Consider the following 20,750-nt stretch of genomic DNA (forward strand, 5'->3'; position numbering starts at 1 on the left):
GGCATGAGCCACCACACCTGGCTCCCCTGCCATTTTGAATGCAACTCTTTTTAGTACAAGCTCAGGCTCATGTTCACCTTTGTAGGGCAGGTGATGCCCTCTGCCAGGTGCCCCTGTTCGTTTTCAGTGTTTCTGTTAGCCCACTCCGCACTGGAGGGCATGCTGGATGGCAAGTTCATCTGGCTTGGATGGCAAGTTCCTTGCTGTATCTGTGCCTTGCCTTCTCTTGGGAAAATTCCACGCTCTTCAAGGGCAGAAGCCAGGTGTTGTGTTTCTTTTGTGTCTCCCCATTGTGCTGTCACAATGCTGGGGCCACAGGTTTGCACATTTACACATTTTACAATTCACATGAGACTCACAAGAGATGCACAAATATATGTCAAATGCATTAGAAACACCGGGGGTGGTATAGAGCAAAGCCAGCTAGGAAGCATCTGTGTGTGGCACTGACACATGAACCCCGTGCCATTTTGATGCTCTGGGAGTTCACAATGAAAAAAAATTGGGAATTCACCCTGGTAAATTTTTATGTGAGGTTAGTAAGAAAGCCAGATTCTTCTTCTTCTTCTTTTTGAGACAGGGTTTCGCTCTGTCACCCAGGCTGGAGTGCCCTGGCACGATCTTGACTCATTGCAACCTCAGCCTCCTGGGTTCAAGTGATTCCCCAACCTCAACATCCCAAGTAGCTGGGACTATAGGCATGCACCACCACACCTGGCTAATTTTTGTATTTTTAGACATGGGGTTTCTCCATGTTGGCCACGCTGGTCTCAAACTCTTGACCTCAGGTGATCCACCTGCCTCCCAAAGTGTTGGGATTACAGGTGTAAGCCACTGCACCTGGATAATTTTGTATTTTTAGTAGAGATGGGGTTTCACCATGTTGGCCAGGCTGGTCTCAAACTCCTGGCCTCAAGTGATCCACCCACCTTGGCCTCCCAAAGTGCTGAGATTAGAGGTTGAGCCAAGGCACCCAGCCAGAAAGCCATATTCTTATGACAAGGTGTTCCCCAGTATAACTGACATGGAATGTGCTAGAATGAGGAATGGCCTAGGCCTTCCTAACTGAGGATGCTCCCATGCTGGGCATTCTGGGCTTAAGGTTTCCATCTTGGTAGCCTTCTTTCCCCTGCACCTCTTCCCTCTGAGGCAGGTAACGTGATGGTTGGTGTAGGTGGCTAAATGTCAGAGGTACACTGTTGGTATTTTCAGATCCCGTTTGCTTCTCACAAAAAACCATTTACTTTAAAGAAATCAAACAGACAGCCATGTGGTGGCAACATTAACATTTATTTGAAAAGGGCATCATGATGGCTCACTGGGAGATAGCAACTAATAGGCCTAGAGAATGATTTTGCTAAGAGTCCTTCTTCCTATACTTCCCCAACACCCCCTTTTCCACTTCCCTAAAATAGAACTAATCAATCCAATGGGTTTAAAATACAGAAAACTGCCACAGGCACTAATTCTGCACTCACATATAAATACACCATCTATTATGTACACATATTGTCAACTACAAACTACACTACACACACATGCACACACACACACGCACACACACACACACACTCAGCCAGGTCGTGAGGCTCTAAGTGGACACAGACACATTACAAGGTATGGGCTGCAGCATTTGTGGATTCACAGCTCTGCCTCCACATGCCAGAAATCAGCAGTCATGGGGGGAGAGCTTGGAACGGGAAGGGGATGGGCTTGGGCGGCCCCATGGTCCCCTGAAGAGAGACCTGGCCAGCCAGGCTGGGGCTAAAGGGAGCACAGAAAACTGCCTTTGGCCCCAGCAGGGCCACAACGCCCTTCCCACTGCCCTCCTGTTTCCCAGATAGCCAGGCTCTAGGACAGGCCCACCATGACCATCCTTCTGCAGTCTTCAGACCTAGGCCAGATGTGGGGTAAGGGGCCACTCAAACCAGAAGATTTCTAGCGTTAATGGGATGAGGAGGCAACACATGGCCCCAAACCTTTCCCCAGGTGTGAGGGAGATGCCCGGTTTCAGCATGACTGCCTGCCAGGGTCTGGGGCCACAGGAAGTGGGCCTGCCTTGCCCTAATGAAGCCCTCTCCCTGTCTACCTTTCAACCTAGTATCTACCTAACAGCCCAGTCTAGCCCTTCCCCGCTGGACCCCAACTGGCTAGTTGCCATTTTCTGGTCATGAAGAGGTATTGGGAAAAATAGTCTCACTTCTCCAGGGCACTCTGTTGTCAGGTCAGGAGGCCTAGGGATAATGGAATGGAAACTGGAAGGCATCGTGTCCCAGGGCCCCCAGAGGAGCCCAGAGGCCTGACCTGAGCTGTTCAGAGAAACCCCTGGCTATTCTGATTCTTGGTCCAGTTGAATTGTGTTCTGTGGGACCTAGAACAGCCAGGGCAAAGGGCGGCACAACTATAACACTTGTGCTTCCTAAAGTATGTTAGTGGGTCCAGGCCTCATCTTTTCCTGCTCATCCATTTATATCTGTGTATGGGAAAGAGGGCTGCATAGAGCAGGGTCTCTGGGAACTTTCATAGTTCTGCTGACCTGCTCAGGCTCCTTCTATAGTGAGGAGGCTATTTAGGAGTCAAGAAACCACTGATTTCTACTTTTCAAAGACAGAGGGAAATGGAAACAGGCACAAGGTGCTAGGGTCTCCACTGCAAGGAAAACAGAGGGAGCCTCCGGGGCCACACTGGTGCTTTCTGCTGATCTGCTACTTATGCATTCACCTGACTCCACCAAATTAACAGAACTTCCAAATCTCAAATACACTCCTGCCTACTCAGTGTGGCCAGCAGAGTCGTGACCAATGCCAGCCCTTCCCCACAGAGCCACAGTCCTTGGGGTTTTGCGAGCAGCTGGTCTCAATGGACTTACTGGCTCCTCTTTGCTCGAAATCACAGCAGAGAAGGGTGGCAAGAAGGGGCATGATGCAGTGCCACCAGCCGCTGGGGATTTGGAAAGCAGGATGCGCTGATGCTAGCTCAAGGGCTGGGATATCCCTCCCATCTGGACCCCATCGAACCGCTTCGCCTCTCTCAGGGCCTGTGCTGGGGTGAGGAGACTACCTACTCTAACACTCACCTTAACTTTTCTGATTCTGGCATATTTGGCCAGAATCCAGGTTCTACTCCATGTCAGCAGACAACCTAACACTCTACTGAGTCTAAGTTTAAATGAAACCGAGAAGAGGGCACTCAAGAAATGACGAGTTTTTCAAAAGAAGTACATTTTTGCTAAGCAGCAGTGATGGAAGGAGACGCTGCCTCGGGCAGATGGAGAGGGAACAGCAGAGTCTATGCAGAATGGGATAGACCTTTTCCTTCTATGTATTCACAGGACGGGGATGAAGGGCAGAAACATCTGAGTGGATCTGCAGGTCTCTGGTTCTAATGCTGGGTCTGGAAAGACCCTCCAGGGAGGCGACTGGCAAGTCCCAGAACCAGGGCTCACAGGCAGTGCTCAGGATGAAGCTGCCACGAGGAAGCCCTAATGTCAAGTAGGCCCATGGAACAGAGGGTCTCTCATCCAAGCTGGGCACAGGATAAAACCTGGGAGGAGCCAGTGAGGAAAGGCATGTTTGTGACTCAAGATTTCAATTTTCTTTAAAGTTTCTTTCAAAGGTTAGCAGTTGCTGTCAATTTTGAGTTAAACTTTTTTTTTTTTCATATAGAAGCACTAAAGAGAAGTCTAAGTTCATGCTTGTAAAATTGAGTTGAGCATAAGCCAGGGGCCATAAAGCACAGCCAAAAAGTCCTGGGGGCGCAGGAGCCTCCATGCCTGGGCCCCACACTCACTCAGGCTATTCAGAAGCCGAGTGCCAAGGCGGGTGCGGTGGCTCATGCCTGTCATTCCAGCACTTCGGGAGGCTGAAGTGGGTGGATCGCTTGAGGTCAGGAATTTGAGACCAGCCTGGCCAACATGGTGAAACCCATTTCTACTAAAAATTTTCTGGGCATCGTGGCACACACTTGTAGTCCCAGCTACTCAGGAGGTTGAGGCAGGAGAATCACTTGAACCCAGGAGGCAGAGGTTACAGTAAGCCGAGGTCGTGCCATTGCACTCCAGCCTGGGTGACAGAGCGAGACTCCATCTCAAAAACAAACAAAACAAACAAAAAACAAAATAAGAAAAAGAAGCTGCATGCCCACAGCAGAGATCATGACCGTGGGGAAGAGCTTCCTCGGAAGTGCCGAAACTGTGGGAATGAGAGTCAAATAACCGCTTCCCCAAGAAATTTATTGCACATATTAATGGGAAATGCTTGTGTTAAGGCTCTCCCGGATTCTGGAAAATACATCCACCTAACAATCAGGCTGTCCCTGTATATCCGTGTGTGCCACGCTTTGGTGGCACATCCCAAGAAGCCTGCCCCCCAACCTTAGCAGAAACAGCCTGCTTCTGACGCCATGCCATACTGCCTGAAATTGTATCCTAAAAAGGGATTTCCAGTTACTCAGGAGGCTGAGGAGGGAGAATCACTTAAATTCAGGAGTTCGAGGTCAGCCTGGGCAACATAGTGAGACCCCCCATCTCTGAAAAAAAAAATGGATTCCTTTAGATGAAGAAATCTAGTCACACTGCCTCCTCTGGAAAGCAGACTCCAGGGAAAGAACATGTGACATTCACATCTTACTGTAGGTCATGTCGGCTTGGAAGAGTTACCACAAATGTGACTAAAGGAGAAGGAAAGGGCGAGTTTGAACCACATGGCACTGCCCAGGGAGGAGGCCGAAATGAGGTTCTGTCAGGGGCACCCCGGAGGCACAAAGGCACCTGGAAGAAGGCCCAGAAGGGGAACTGGCAAAGAAGGCAGCAAACTGTCTCCTGGGTGGCTCTGCCTGGCTCCACATTAGCTCCTCTCTGCACACCCTCGTTACACAGAGACACAGATGGCACACCAGGAAAACAAGAATCCAGAACCCAAAGGAGTCTCCACGGCCCCTCCCAAGCCACAGGTGTTGCCAGATGGTCCCGATGTCTCAGACTTTGTCCAGAGAGTGAAGAAATCATTCCCGTATTTGGTTAGATCCTTCTTTCTTCAAATGGAACATCCAGAAAGTTGGCTTCTGATATCCTTGAGCCCCCAAACGCCACTCATACCACCTTCCCGACTCTCCTACAACCCAGGTCGGGCTGGGAGTCTCTTCTATAGGAGATGATGTGGGCAAATCTCGGGCGCCCTGCAGTTGCCCTCTGAAACTACCTTGTTCTGCCTTCCCTCAACCCAGAGGCTCCATGAACACCTTGGGACCCTCAGAAGAAAGACATCAAAGAGAACCCAACTCTGAAAAACGTCCAGCAGACAGGACTGTGGGAGGCCACTGCAGGCTCCCTCTGAATAAAGGAGGTGAGAAGCTGCTGCAGGGACCACACTGTGATGCCACAGCCTCACCTCTTGCCAGCCCTGCTTCCTGTCCTTTGCTGTCCTGTCCCGTGGCATCTCCACCCCAGCTTCTGTAATAAGGGCTCAGCATTCATTAATAGAAGAAACATAAACAGACAACTGGGTAATGAGCAAGAGAGTGGGAGACACAGCAGGGACATGGGCGGGGAGTGGGGGAGGCTCCGGAGGAGACAGCCATTCCGCTCTCAGCTTCTTTCCCTAGGGGCGTAGAGCCCATCACTTCCTCTCACCAACCAAGTCTCCATCCAGCTCCCTCCTTTGGGGAGGACATGCGCCCCCATGGAAGCCCTTCACTCAAAACACCAAGTGGGAGCTTCTCCGCCCCAGTCCCCTGGCTTCTCTCTGGAGACACCCATGATTCTCTGGCCCTGGCTGCCACAAAAGAGAAGATGAAGGGTGGAGGTGAGACAGGTATTGGTGAGATCTCCCTTGGGGAAGACGAAGAGGAGGTAGGAGGGCCAAGAAGGACCAGAGTCTCCACCTTGGCTTAGCCCGGGGGGCGCTGCCATCCAAGGTGACATTTTCTCGGAGATCCCAGCCAGATCTCCATGGGGTTGGGGTGGGCGTGAGGTGTGCCCCTCCCTCAGACCCCATCCCCTTGAGGAGCTCCAGCTCTTGGAATTCAGTATACGCACAGATCGGGAAACTTCATTTCGTAGACGGGGATGGAGTGGTTCTGCGGCTGACCGTAGGCTGCAGTGATGGTTCCTGATGGGCTTGGTGGGGGCCTAGGGGCAGGAACACATGGGGAGAAAGGTGTGAAAGGGAAATTTTAGGGTTCCACCCTTGTGAAACTAAACAGTAGGTGACTTAGGTTTCTTTTTGCACAGGGACCAGAGACCCGTTCATTCTACAGGTTCCCAGCTTTCCAAGTTGTACTAAAATCTACAGCTTGGAGTCAGGCTTCTCTGCAGGCTCCACAGTGATGCTGCCGCTTTAGAATGTGCCAGCCTGGGACATGAGGATGCTTGGGTCTTTCCAGATCTCACTGAGCCAGGCTCCTTCCCTCTCTATTCTCTGTTTCCTCGTCTATGGAGGGTTAGAGTTGGTGGTTGACTCCACCCCAGGAAATAGAGATTGCAGTGAGGTGGGAGGAGGAGGGAGGGGAGAAGGGAAGACAGGGGTGAGAGAAGGACTTAGGATGAGGAACCCCAATACTGGGCCACAGAGGTCAGGGTCCCCTGCCCAGGGTTGCCACTTACCGGATGGTGATTTCGAAGATCTGATTGAGTTTGCTCTGGAGCAGCGATGCCTACACACAAACAGGGGGAAGTGAGGTGGGGGGCACCCAGAACACCTGCCAGCTGGCTCAGGATGTCCAGAGTATGCGCTGGAGGTGCAGGGTAGCCACAGCCTTAGGAAGGCAGGCAGAAGTGAACACAGTCCAGCACTCCTCCACTGGACCCTGACTGCAGATTCAGATCTGGGAAAACTACCTACTGAAGGCTGACTGGGGACAGGACCAGAGGCTCAGAATCGCCAGGGGGGCCATCAGCCGGGTTCTTGAAGGTCCTTCTCCTTAAGATGGGGCAGTGGGGCTGCTGGGCATGGAATCGGGAGACTACGCCAGTGCCAGCTCTTTTCTTTCTTAAAAAATTTAATCTAGTTTAATTTTTTTATTGAGGCAGAGTCTTGCTCTGTCACCCAGGCTGGAGTGCAGTGGCACAACCTCAGCTCACTACAACCTCCACCTCCTGGGTTCAAGCAATTCTCCCAAATCAGCTTCCTGAGTAGCTGGGATTACAGGCACACACCACCATGCCTGGCTAATTTTTGGATTTTTAGTAGAGATGGGGTTTCGCTATGTTGGCCAAGCTGGTCTTGAAATCCTGACCTCAGGTGATCCGCCCCCCTCAGCCTCCCAAAGTGCTAGAATTACAGGTGTGAGCCACTGTGCCCAGGCTGTGCAAGCTCTTTTCTAACTTACAAGGAGTACTCTGCAAAACTGGTGGCTTAGAGATGATCTCCGATTCCTTCTGGCTCTAGTGAGGCCAATGAATGCAGAGAGTGGGACTGCATGTGTTCAGTAACTGGGCCCCAGTTCCTAGCTCATGAAATAGGCATCCCTCTCAAAGTGGGATGAGATGTTAGAATAATGCAGGCCCAGGAAAATCATGACTCACTTACCCGGGCCCCACAGTGTGCAGCAATCTCCTCAAAGGGTGCCTTCTGGAACTTCTCCACCACCTGTCGCCGCCGCTCACGCTCCTGCTCCTCCACGGCTACACTGTCCACTGCGACGCAGAGAACTAGGTCAGTGCCAGGCCCTGCTCACTGAGGGGAAGGGGAGGGACTCCTCCTCTGAGCACCGTCCATGAGCACTGCTTGGGCCCTCCCCTCTTCTGAAGAGTAGGGGACAGTGGCATGGAGGTGTAGTGCCCTCACTTGGCCCTGGAAGGCAGGACCTCTTTCTGATTCTGAGGGCTCAGCTTTCTTCCTTGTGTAAGTTTGAGAAATATGTAGGAGGAACTTTGAGCGGGGCTCTTACAGCCCCAAGTAGTTGCTCTCCCACTAGGACTTTTAAATTTAAGGTCCTGGAGAGTTGGTCCTTTGAGTGCTCTGTGGGTATATATATATATATTTTTTGAGACAGAGTTTCACTCTCTCGCCAGGCGCCAGGCTGGAGTGCAGTGGCACAATCTCGGCTCACTGCAACCTCCACCTCCGGGGTTCAAGCAATTCTTCTGCCTCAGCCTCCCGAGAAGCTGGGACTACAGGCACACGCCACCATCCCCGGCTAATTTTTGTATTATTAGTAGAGATGGGGTTTCACCATATTGGCCAGGATGGTCTTGATCTATTGACCTCGTGATCTGCCCACATCGGCCTCCCAAACTGCTGGGATTACAGGCTTTAGCCACCACGCCCAGCCTCCTGTGGGTATTTTGAAAAGGGACATTGAGGCTGGGCATGGTGGCTCACGCCTGTAATCCCAGCACTTTGGGAGGCTGAGGCAGGCAGATCATCTGAGGTCCGGAGTTCAAGATCAGCCTGGCCATCATGGTGAAACCCCCTCTGTCCTGAAAATACAAAAATCAGCCAGGCATGGTGGCACACACCTGTAGTCTCAGCTACTTGGGAGGCTGAGGCAGGAGGATCGCTTGAACCAGGGAGGTGGAGGTTGCAGTGAGCCGAGATCATGCCATTGCACTCTTGCCTGGGCAACAGAGTGAGACTCTTTCTTTCTTTTTTTTGAGACGGAATTTTGCTTTTGTTACCCAGGCTGGAGTGCAATGGCATGATCTCGGCTCACTGCAACCTCCACCTCCCTGGTTCAAGCGATCCTCCTGCCTCAGCCTCCCAAGTAGCTGAGACTACATGTGCGTGCCACCATGCCTGGCTGATTTTTGTATTTTTAGGAGAGACGGGGTTTCACCATGTTGACCAGGATGGTCTCGATCTCTTGACCTTGTGATCCACCCGCCTCGGCCTCCCAAAGTGCTGGGATTACAGGCGTGAGCCACCGCGTCCGGCCTGACTCTGTCTCAAAAAAACAAACAAAAAAGAAAAGGGACATTGACAATGGCAAAGCCACAAAGATCATGAAAACCAATGTGGAACAACTGTGGCAGGGCAGCCCGGGGCTGCCTTTAGTTTAAGGATTCCACACACGCTGTTTGGTATCCAAGATGAGTTAGCACCGAGAAGAAAAGGGGTATGTGCTGCATATGTCCATCATACTGTTGTTTCTTTTTTTTTCAAACAGAGATGGGGTCTCACTATGTTACCCAGACTGGTGTCAAACTTCTGGACTCAAGTGATCCTCCTGCCTTGGCTTCTCAAAGTGCTGGGATTACAGGAGTGAGCCACCATGTTGGGCCCACACTCAGTTTAAGAAGGTAAGAAATGGTGCGTTATGCCTGTAATCCCAGCACTTTGGGAGGCTGAAGCAGGCGGATTGCCTGAGGTCAGCAGTTTGAGACCAGCCTGGGCTATATGGTGAAATCCTGTCTCTACTAAAAATATAAAAATTAGTCAGGTGTGGTGGTAGGTGCCTGTAATCCCAGTTACTCAGGAGGCTGAGGCAGGAGAATCGCTTGAACCCAGGAGGCAGAGGTTGCAGTGAGCCAAGATTGTGCCACTGCACTCTAGCCTGGGTGACAGAGCAAGACTCCATCTCGAAGGAAAAAGAAAAAATTTATAGGAAAGGAATGTGTAAATTCAGAGAGACTACCATTAATGATGACAAAAAATTTAAAAGTTTGGCATTTATAGGCATAATTTTTCAGCAATTAGAAAAATATGTTGTTGACCAATGATCCAGGTAGAGGGGTAACAATGCATTTCAAAATCTACTTCCCTTATTAAATAGACATTCATATGATTCATTCTTAATATCTTCCGTTGGCCAGCTTGTTCTTTTGTATCACATTTCACCAAAAAAAGAAAGTATTTACTCCAAATTGCTTTCTACCTACAGCTGTCAACTGATTACTTTTAAAGGCCTCTGTCCTTAGTGACAAAAGGTTTGCCCACTGTGGGCCACACTACTGACCCCCATCAGGAGAGCAGGGACTTTCAATGGCAGCTTTGGTGGCTGTGATGAGTTGTCGAAAGCCACCAGCCTCTACCCTCACTCGGGTGCTGTATCCCACTGCGGAGGGTGGTGGATCCAGCTGCTTCTGCAGGAGCAGGCCCAAGGACCCCACCCCATTCTGCCCTCTAAGCAGAGTCCCTTGGCCCCAACTTACCAATGGCTTTCTTCAGCGTCTCATAGGTGATCTCCTCGGCAGGCACTCGCTGAAGAAGAAGGGACAGAGATGCTCAGAAAGGCAGTGAGTGGGGGAAGGAGGCAGCCCTGACACCCCCTGCTCTCTGGCAGCCTCTTGCTTCTTAGAACAAAGCCCCAGTGGGCAGGAAGTCCCTCAGGACACCCCCAGCCCCATCAGGGTCTCAGAAGCTCCCTGCGCAGCACAGAGGACAGAGAAATACAGCGGGGAAGCTCATTCCTCACCAGATTCAGACTCAGAACGGAGTCCTGAGTCTCATGTGAAAGAACACACTATTCCCTGCCCCCTCCTCAGGACTGTCCCATCAAGCACTATGGGAGGAAAATATTGCAATTTTATTTTATTTTTTTGGTTTTCTTTGAGATGGAGTCTCGCTCTGTTGCTCAGGCCGGACTGCAGCGGCGCCATCTCAGCTCACTGTAGCTCCGCCTCCTGGGTTTAAGTGATTATCCTGCCTCAGCCTCCCAAGTAGCTGGGATTACAGGTACATGCCACTATGCCTGACTAATCTTTATATTTTTAGTAGAGACAGGGTTTCACTATGTTGGCCAGCCTGATCTTGAACTCCTGACCTGGTGATCTGCCTATCTCGGCCTCCCAAAGTGCTGGGATTACAGGCGTGAGCCACTGTGCCAGGCCAGTACTGCAATTTTAAAACATCTTCAGAAAACACAACAGAAAATATTGGAAGCAAGAGGAGAGAGGTGGCAAACAGAATCTCAAATGTAAATTTCAAGAACTGAATATCAGTTCTGAAGTCTTAAAAGTATTAAATTACCAACCAAGGCGACTTGGGCATTTAGTAAAGATAAGAAATGGAAGGTTAGAAGTGACAGGCCTGGCGTGGTGGCTCATGCTTATAATCCCAGCACTTTGAGAGGCCGAGATAGGCAGATCACGAGGTCAGGAGTTCGAGACTAGGCTGGCCAATATAGTGAAACTCTTTCTCTACTAAAAATATGAAAATTGGCCAGGCATGGTGGCACACAACTGTAATCCCAGCTACTTAGGGAGTCTGAGGCAAGAGAATTGCTTGAAGCTGGAAGCTAGAGATTGCAGTGAGCCGAGATCATGCCACGTCACGCCACGCCATGGCACTCCAGCCTGGGCAACAGAGAGAGATGCCATCTCAAAAAAAAAAAAAAAAAAAGAAGAAGTGACAAGGTTCACTTTACTACTGAGGTTCCAAGGAGTTGCCCCGCTCAGTCCTCTGCAGAGCCTATAAAAGGAGGTGAAAAATAATAAAACTCAAAGAAGGGAACTCCATAGATGCTGAAAATAGTAAAGGAATTTGGACTAAATTCCAGAAATTACTTACTAGACAATGAGCTATTAGACCTATGAGTTACCCATGCTCTATTTTTTTTTTTTTTTTTTGAGACGGAGTTTCACTCTGGTCGCCCAGGCTGGAGTGCAATGGCACAATCTTGGCTCACTGCAACCTCCACCTCCCAGTTGGTTTCAAGTGATTCTCCTGCCTCAGCCTCCCCAGTAGCTGGGATTACATGTGACCATCACCATACCTGGCTAATTTTTTGTATTTTTAGCAGAGACGGGGTTTCACCATGTTGATCAGGTGGTCTCAAACTCCTGACCTCAAGTGATCCGCCCATCTCGGTCTCCCAAAGTGCTCAGATTACAGGCGTGAGCCACTGCGTCAGTCTCACGCTCTATCATTTAAACATAATCTTAAGCAAAAGCAGCAGACACAGAAGAGGATGATTTCACTGATATAAAGTTCAAGAAGTAACACAACTCAGGCTAGGGGCTCCCTTAGGGGAGGAGGCACAGAGGCAGGGCCCACTCTTTCATCCAGGTGTGACTGCACGGGCATATACACTTGATGAAAATTCACTGAGTTGTGCAATTTTTGATTTGTTTGGCATTTTTATTTGAGTAGGAGAGGACAGAAGTATAGATATGAGATAAAGTCATTCAACAAACATTAAGTGAGCACCAACTACATGCAGGACTCCAGGTGAGTCCGTAGAAACTGCACAATTTGTTAGCATAGGGATTATATGCAAGAGAGAGCAGTGCTGGGCCTTAACTCCCTCTGAGGACTTATCCTCTGTATGTCCATCCATTCCTCCATTGTCAGCACTGAGCAACATCGGATATTCACCTGCTGGGTGCTGGGGAACTGTGTGGTGGCAACAGTCAAAGAAAAGGCCACTCTCTGGGCAAGAGAGCAAGGATGCTCACTGGGCAAGTGCAGGGAGAAAGGAGTTTATGGAGGAAACTGAACGGGGGCTGGGTGCTGGGGAAGTCAGCTCACAGGTGCTCAGCTGCTCCTGTGTGGAGGGGAAGGTGGTTCAGATGTGGTATTCTGCACTAGCAAAGGCCTGGAGATGGCTGAGTACAGCACGGGAGAGACTGACAGCAGCTCCACCAGACTGGGACAGTGGATACAGGCCAGAGCAGGTGGCAGAAAATGAAATGGTAGAGCCCAGACTATGAATGGTTGGGAATGCCAGGCACCAGGAGGGAGATGTGACCAAACCGGCATTTATTCACCACTGCAGCGAGCCTGGCAGTAAGGCCATAGGAACCACCATGGGACTCTGGGCTGGCACATGATAGCTGAGGGGGAAGAGAACTGCGGCATGGCCGAAGGGCACAGGATGAAGGCCCCTGCACCCCTGCTTTGCCACCAAGCCAATTCTGGGCTAAGCTGACTCCTTTTTTTTTCTGAGATGAAGTCTCACTCTGTCACCAAGCCTGGAGTGCAGTGGTGCAATCTTGACTCACCGCAACCTCTGCCTCCTGGGTTCAAGCGATTCTCCTGTCTCAGTCTCTTGACTAGCTGGGAATACAGGTGCCCGCCACCACGCCAGGCTGTTTTGTATTTTTAGTAGAGACAGGGTTTCACCATGTTGGTCAGGCTGGTCTCAAACTCCTGACCTCATCATCTGCCTGCCTTGGCCTCCCAAGGTGCTGGGATTACAGGTGTGAGCCACTGTGCCTGGCCTAAGCTGACTCTTAGAGGGAGGAAGGAACTGATACTGGTGGCCCAGGAGGCCACTAGTGAGGAGGTGCTCTGTAGTGGCGTAAGCATTTCGCCTCCTCCTGTGTCACTTCACTCCTCAATTTCCAAGGATCTCTTACCTCTTGGGAAGGGAGAATCACCACTATGGGGAGAGAGCCACAAACTCACCTCGACCCCTAACACATTGGAGGTTCCCAGTCTTTGGAGCTGGAAGGGCCATGGAGGACGCCTTGTTCAACCTCATTTTACTTGTTCAATTAGCCCAAGTCAGAGCTTCCTTCTGTGGGAAGGTTCTGGATAAGCTTTGAGGGCCCTGGGCTGGAGATCTGCCCAATAAATGAAGTGGTCAAGGGCACAGTTAGGGGCAAGCTTGTTCCTCACCCCTAGAGACTTCCTACTCTGATTGCATCTGAGGAAAGGCTTGATGTCAAAGCTGTCCTCCATGTCTATGTCAGCCCTAATGGGCACAGAAGCTCAGGAATGCCAGCCTGTCCCTACCTGAGGACCACATAAGTCTTTCTGTCCCATCTCACACAAATGTGTGTACTCCGTACTTCTTGTGAACTGGGACAGTCAGCATTTAATTAAAAAAAAAAAAAAGGCTTGGCATGGTGGCTCACACCTGTAATCCTAGCACTTTGGGAGGCCAACGTGGGCAGATCCCTTGAGCCCAGAGGTTTGAGACCAGCCTGGGCAACATGGCAAAACCCCATGTCTACAAAAAATGCAAAAATTAGCTGGGCATGGTGGTGCATGCCTATAGTCTCAGCTACTCGGGAGGCTGAGGTGAGAGGATCACTTGAGGAGGCAGAGGTTTTAGTGAGCTGAGACAACCACTGCACTCCAGCCCAGGTGACAGAGCAAGACTCTGTCTCAAAATAAAAATAAAAAAAGGTGTACTGCATCTGTGGCTTCGGTTCCCTCATGCCTCCTTCCTCCTCCTCTCTGCCCTCCCCTCTGTTTCTTTCTCGTTTGGGAGAATTGGGTTTGTATCTCCACTATGATTCCTTATTCTTCCCTACTCATGGGTGTATCTGCTTCCTTTGCTAAGTTAGAAGAAATGAGATAATGGTAGGGGAGATAGGACATGTTATTTTGAACAGATATTAGATATTTACAGTCCTCAAGAGAGGAGAGAAGGAAGAGAAGTCTTTAAGGCATTGTAGCAGCTTTCTCTTAAAAAAAAGAATCTTGGCTGTGGGTGATTAGGGGATGCGGAGGTGGAGCACAGGTGGTTTTTAGGGCAAGAAGTGACTCTGTGTGGCACTCTAGTGGGGGAGGCATGTCATTATGCATTTGTCCAAACCCACAGAAGGTACCAGGCTGAGAGCGAACCCTAATATAAACGATGGACATCAGATGATAACGCTGTGTTCGGGCAGGTTCAATTGTAAGAAACATACTACTCTGAACTCGGATGTGGATAGTGGGGGAGGCTGTGCATGTGTGGTGGGTATAGGGCAGTCTCTGTACCTTCCACTCAATTTTGCTATAACCTAAAACTGCTTTAAAAAATAGTCTAAATTGAAAAAAAAAACAAATCTTTATTGATACATGTGGAAACAACAGTATGAAAGCTGTTCTCATCCTAATCACTCCAGTTTCCAACCCAGAGCACATCTGTCCCCATGTGAGTGGGGAATGATGACCAGCATGCCTTTCTTTTGAATGTTTTGAGACAAGGTCTCACTCTGTCACCTAGGCTGAAGTGCAGTGGTGCTATCATGGCTTACTGCAGCCTCCACCTCCCAGGCTCAGGTGATTCTCTCACCTCAGCATCCTGAGTAGCTGGGACCACAGGTGCATATCACAAATTATTTTTTGCAGAGATGGGGTCTCCTTATGTTGCCCCAGATCATCTCAAACTCCTGAGCTCAAGCAGTCCTCCTGCCTCAGCCTCCAAAATGTTGGGACCAGAGGCATGAGCCACCATACCCACCCAGGCCTTTCAAGAGTGATTTTTATGATATCCTCATGGGAGCAGGGAGGACCCTAACAATTTTTCCGAATGGAAGTATCTGTGACACATATATGGGGAGAGTCAGGACGAATGTGGAATGACCTGAGAAGCTTGCTTTCCATGCATCCTAAGCACACTGCGTGGGCAGGGGACCCTGGTGTCCAGCATCCAATCTGCAGGAGGTGGGGCTGCCTCAGGAGGGTGGCAGGGTCACTCACCTCCTCCTTCTCTGGGCTGTTCCTTGATTCTACCTCCACTTGCAGGGAGATGGTCTCTCCAATGCTTCTCCTCTTGGATAAGCGATCCTCATCTGGGGAAGAAGCAGCCCAGAGGCTGGAGTTCCCAGTCCTCGGAGGTCCAGGACTGGGCCACTAGTCCCACCTCCCAACCCCTCTGCCTCTGCTTGGCCCACAGTCCTCAGGCTCAGTGTACACTCAGGCTACACCTGCAGTTTACAGAAGCTTCTGATTGCTGTGGGCCTTCTCCGTCCATCTTAGGATGGTCAGTTTTGCTCTTTGGGGCTAAAATGTTGAAATCATCAATGAGAACACAAAGAAGGTTCTTATGACCAGAATATAACTCACCTTACCTGTAAACATCATCTACTAATAGCACCAGTAGCTGTCGTCCATAAGTATTTACTAAGTGCATTTGCATTAATACAGGTACCTATCTCATCTACCTCTCACGCCAACCTTCTAAGGCAGCTATTGTTTTTTGTTTTTGTTTTTTGAGACGGAGTCTCGCTCTCTTGCCCAGGCTGGAGTGCAATGGTGCAATCTTGGCTTATTGCAACCTCCGCCTCCCGGGTTCAAACAATTTTCTTGCTTCAGCCTCTGGAGTAGCCGGGACCACAGGCACCTACAACCACACCCAGCTAATTTTTTGTATTTTTAGTAGAGATGGGGTTTCTCCGTGTTGCCCAGGTTGGTCTTGAACCTTTGAGCTCAGGCAATCCATCCGCCTCGGCCTCCCAAAGTGCTGGGATTACAGGCGTGAGCCACCACACCTGGCCAGCAGCTCTTATTCATATCCCTGTTTTGCAGTCAAGGAAACTGAAATTCATGACGCAAAGGACTTTTCTAAGATCTTTCAGGCAGTAAATTGCACAGAGGTCTTGAACTGGGTCTCTGGTTCTGTAGCTCCTTCCAGCACAATGGAGCCTCTCCCATCCTCAGGCCAGGCCATCTCATGGGCCAGGTACTTCCAAGGACCCTGCCCTGAGGAGAAGAGGTGGGGCAATCAAGAGCGCCTCACCATAAACTCCCACTGTGTCCTTCAGCTCTCATGACATCCAAGGTGCCTTACAGGCAATCAAAGGGCCACAAGTCCCTTACACTCAGGCCCTTAACTGGCCAAGGAAGACAGAGGCAGGCTCGGGCATCCCTGCACAGAGCTCATACCTGTTAGCTGAGGGATGTAGGGCAGGCAGAGCCGGTCTGAATTGTAGCCACTGCCTCCCAAGACTTCACTGATTTTGCTCTGGCGGAAGAGGAGCTCAATCACTACTCCATCAAGATTCTGAGACAGCCTGAAGACAAAGGAGGGAGGAAGCACATTAGAATCATGGTATCTAGAATGACTTCTGAATAACTTTTTTTTTTTGAGACAGAGTTTTGCTTTTGTCGCTCAGGCTAGATTGCACTAGCGCAAACTCAGCTTACTGCAACCTCTAGCTCCTGGATTTAAGTGATTCTCCTGCCTCAGGCTCTTGAGTAGCTGGGATTACAGGCACCCACCACCATGCCTGGCTCATTTTTTGTATTTTTAATAGAGATGGGGTTTCATCATGTTGGCCAGACTGCTCTCTGAACTCCTGACCTCAGGTGATCCACCCACCTCAGCCTCCCAAAGTGCTGGGATGACAGGCATGAGCCACCATGTCTGGCCAACTTTTCTCCTTACAGAAGTAGCATCTTCACTATGGAAGATGACAGAGAAGTAAAAGGAAGAGTCACCCCTGGTCCCATTTCCAGAGATAACCACCATTCACATGTTATAATATATTCTTATGCACAACTGCATCCTTCGGTTACTGTTTTTTTAGAGACAGGGTCTCACTGCGTTACCCAGGCTGGAGTGCAGTGGCTGTTCACAGGCACCGTCATAGCACACTACAGTCTTGACCTGCTGGGCTCAAGTGATCTTCCTGTTCACCCTCCCAACAGGCACGCTCCACCACACCCGGCTTTTATTTATTTATTTGTTATCTTTTAGACTGAGTCTCTCCCTGTCATCCAGGCTGGAGTGCAGTGACACGATCTCAGCTCACTGCAACTTCCACCTCCCAGGTTCAAGGGATATTCCTGCCTCAGCCTCCCAAGTAGCTGGGATTACAGGCACGTGCCATCACACCTGGCTAATTTTTGTATTTTGAGTAGAGACAGAGTTTTGCTGTGTTGGCCAGGCTGGTCTCCAACTCCTGATCTCAAGTGATCCATCCGCCTGAACCTCCCAAAGTGCTGGGATTGCAGGCATGAGCCACTGTGCTTGGCCTAATTTTTCTTTTGAGACAGAGTCTTGCTCTGTCACCCAGGCTGGCGTGCAGTGGCAAGACCTCAGCACACTGCAACTTTTGCCTTCTGGGTTCAAGCAGATTCTCCTGCCTCAGCCTCCCGAGTAGAGTAGCTGGGACTTCAGGTGAGGCACCACCGCACCCAGCTAATTTTTGTATTTTTAGTGGAGATGGGGTTTCACCATGTTGGCCAGGATCGTCTTGAACTCCTGACCTCAAGTGATCCACCCACCTCTGCCTCCCAAAGTGCTGGCATTACAGGCATGAGCCACCGTGCTCAGCCCAGTCAAATTTTAAAAAACTTTTTTGTAGACATGGGTTCTTGCTTTGCTGCACATGGTTGTCTGGAACCCATGGGCTGAAGACAGCCTCCTGCTCAGTCTTCTGAGTCACTGGACCTGCAGGCGTGAGCCACCACACCCAGCTTAGCCACATATTTTTATGTATACAGATAGATATCCCCTTCCCCACCTGCTGTTCTGTGATCTATTTTATTGACCTATTATGTAGTGGGTATTTTACATTAAATATTCTTCTCAAACATTGGCACAATTGTCTGTTGTATGGATGGGCCATGATTTATAAAGCCACCCACTACTGTGAGACATTTTGGTTTTGCAAAATACCGTTCCCTTGAATTCCTCTGATGTTGAAGTGACACTGGCCCACAGCACCCACAATGGACCGAAAACATCACTTGGATTGACAGTGACGTCTTGTCAGGAATGACTCCTTCAGGACGCATTTGCCATGGGCTTGGCCAAAGCCCCCGGAGGCTGTGCCTCACCTGCGAACATGGCTCAGCATTGCACGCTCAAGGCATGGACTGCAGTAATGGGATGGGGTTCAGCTTTACCCAGGACTTCCGGACCCCAGGCAGAGCCCACCTTCTGTCCTTGAGAGTCTGCAGAAGGCCGAGCCTCCTGGCATTGACCCCTCCTGGCCTCAGACCACCCACCTTCATACTCAGCTGCCCTGGGGATCCCTGACCAGGCCCCCGTCCTCTCCTCACCTGGGCCTCTCCACAAACACATCCTCTGGGAGCATATATGGAGCTTCTTTCTTCCTGGTCTCTATCACCTGGTGGTTGGGAGGAATCAGATGATAAGAGCTGGTTCAGCAGGGAGAGGGAGCTCACAGGCAATGAAAGAACCCCCAAGCCAGGCTAGGCGCTTCCTCCCTCCCACAGCCTCCTCAGCACATTGTCCGAAGCTGATCTTCTCCAGTGGAAACTCCCATCAACAAGTACCCTTAGAGCAGCTGGAGGCCTAGGATGCCTGCAATGACACCTATGTACTAGGTCTCCTCCAAATGTAGGGAACTTAACTCTTAAGAGACTGCAGCTTCTGGCTCTGGTGTCTCATTCCTATGCTTTTTTTGTTTTTGAGACAGAGTCTTGCTCTGTTTTCCAGGCTGGAGTGCAGTGGCACAGTCTCCGCTCACTGCAGCCTCCACCTCCCAGGTTCAAGCGATTCTCCTGCCTCAGCTTCCTGAGTAGTTGGAATTACAGGCATGTTCCATCATGCCTGGCTAATTTTTACATTTTTAGTAGAGGTTGCCTAGGCTGGTCTCAAACTCCTGACCTCAAGTGATTCTCCTGCTTCGGCCTCCCAAAGTGCTGGGATTACAGGCATGATTACTGCACCCAGCTTGCTAGTATATTTTAAAGTTAATCCTGTATGTTGGTATCATTCAATCTCTAAACACTTCAGTGTGTTTTAAAAGATCTTTATGCAACAACGGAGAACACATCTGACTATAGAATGGGTGTCAAGTAATACCAAGGAATTGGTGATGACTTAATGAGCTGTGTTAAGGCATGGCAATCACATAGGGAGGCGCTCATACTGTTTCAGATGTGCAGGCTGATACACTGCATGAAAGGACAGGGTAGCTGGGATTTGTTTTAAAATATTTGTTTTAAAGTATTTACCATTTGTTCAGCAAAGGAAAAGACAAGGAGATAGATGAGGCCTATGGGGAGAAATTTTCGTATCTCTTCATTTCATCTATGTGGCCGTGAATGGACATTCACTCACCATTCTACTCAGGCCACTTTTGCGGTATTTCATAGCTTTAGTTTGCATGATCTGAGGTATGTGTTTTGGTGTGTTCCCATGAGTAGGGGAAGACAGAGGGGCAGGAAGTGGAGGGGGCAGACAGTAGGTTAGAAACAGGTATAGGAGACCCCCCCCAACCCCTGTGCCTAACCCCACCCTACTCTGCCAAGTCATACAGGAAGGAAAGATGCCATAAGTAACTAACTTCTCACCATGAGCGGTTCTTACTTCAGCTGTGCCTTCACTGTGTAAGAGTAGGTACAGGACTAACACAGGTAAGCAAAAGCTGTTCCCGGGAACCCCACGTTGAGGGCCCCCTGAGTTCAAGCTATTCAAGTCACGAGGACACCAACCTCATGGATGTGCTGGCAGAAGGCAGGCACTGTTGTGAGCTGGCTGATGAGGTTCAGGTAGGCTGCGCCCAGAGCGTACAGGGCACAGCGGTTGTAGACAGGCAAGTTCTCCTCATTGACCTGGGCCACGTCCTGTGGCAACAGAGACACGGCCTCCGGAGTTTTTCACCGACAAACTACACTGGGTGTCAACCCTCCGCCCAACCCCTTCCAATCTTCTTTAGAAATGCTTTCTTTTCTAGACGAAATCTTTCTCAGTTATTTGACCCATAACTTCCTGGGGAAAAAAGTTGCCTTCATTAAAGGAAGGGAAGGGTCCCTAGAACAATCCATGAACTGGGAGGCTTTTAAGTACTCACAGACTATAGAGGCAACGACCTCGACTCCCTGCTCTGCAATTCTAGCTGTGGCGACCTCTCCTGCCCACACCCCCATCATTAATCCCACTGCTAGGTGCTGTCTCCGTCACTGTAGCTGATTCTTAGAGGACTGAATTAGCTGGTTAAACTTGGTTCATATGTTAAGCTAAAATAGCTGTGAGCGTTACCAGGGGATTGGGACACAAAGGAACCCCAAATTCTAACTTTTTATTTTTTTTATTTTTAAGATGGGGTTTCACCATGATGGCCACGCTGGTCTTGAACTCCTGGCCTCAGGTGATCCACCCACTTCAGCCTCCCAAAGTGCTAGGATTACAGGCATGAGCCACCGCGCCCGGTCACTCTTAAGGGTAAATAGAGTTAA

At 50.0% G+C, this 20,750-nt stretch overlaps 1 protein-coding gene across 3 annotated transcripts in view; it reads right to left on the reverse strand.

Moving 5' to 3' along the window:
- Positions 1-1,271: 1,271 nt before the first annotated feature.
- Positions 1,272-20,750, reverse strand: part of EFR3B (EFR3 homolog B) — a 113,289-nt gene continuing 93,810 nt past the window's right edge. For all 3 annotated transcript variants that reach the window (XM_078349807.1, XM_035273030.3, XM_035273029.3), the window contains 8 exons: positions 20,007-20,138; positions 18,606-18,673; positions 16,482-16,609; positions 15,297-15,388; positions 10,091-10,139; positions 7,527-7,633; positions 6,602-6,651; positions 1,272-6,127 (listed from right to left, as the gene is read on the reverse strand). In XM_078349807.1, coding sequence (XP_078205933.1) covers positions 6,022-6,127; positions 6,602-6,651; positions 7,527-7,633; positions 10,091-10,139; positions 15,297-15,388; positions 16,482-16,609; positions 18,606-18,673; positions 20,007-20,138 — 732 coding nt within the window. In that variant the 3' untranslated portion in view covers positions 1,272-6,021. The remainder of the gene's footprint in view (positions 6,128-6,601; positions 6,652-7,526; positions 7,634-10,090; positions 10,140-15,296; positions 15,389-16,481; positions 16,610-18,605; positions 18,674-20,006; positions 20,139-20,750) is intronic.

This window comes from Callithrix jacchus, chromosome 14 (genome assembly GCF_049354715.1).
Source record: "Callithrix jacchus isolate 240 chromosome 14, calJac240_pri, whole genome shotgun sequence".
Classification (NCBI taxonomy): Eukaryota; Metazoa; Chordata; class Mammalia; order Primates; family Cebidae; genus Callithrix; species Callithrix jacchus.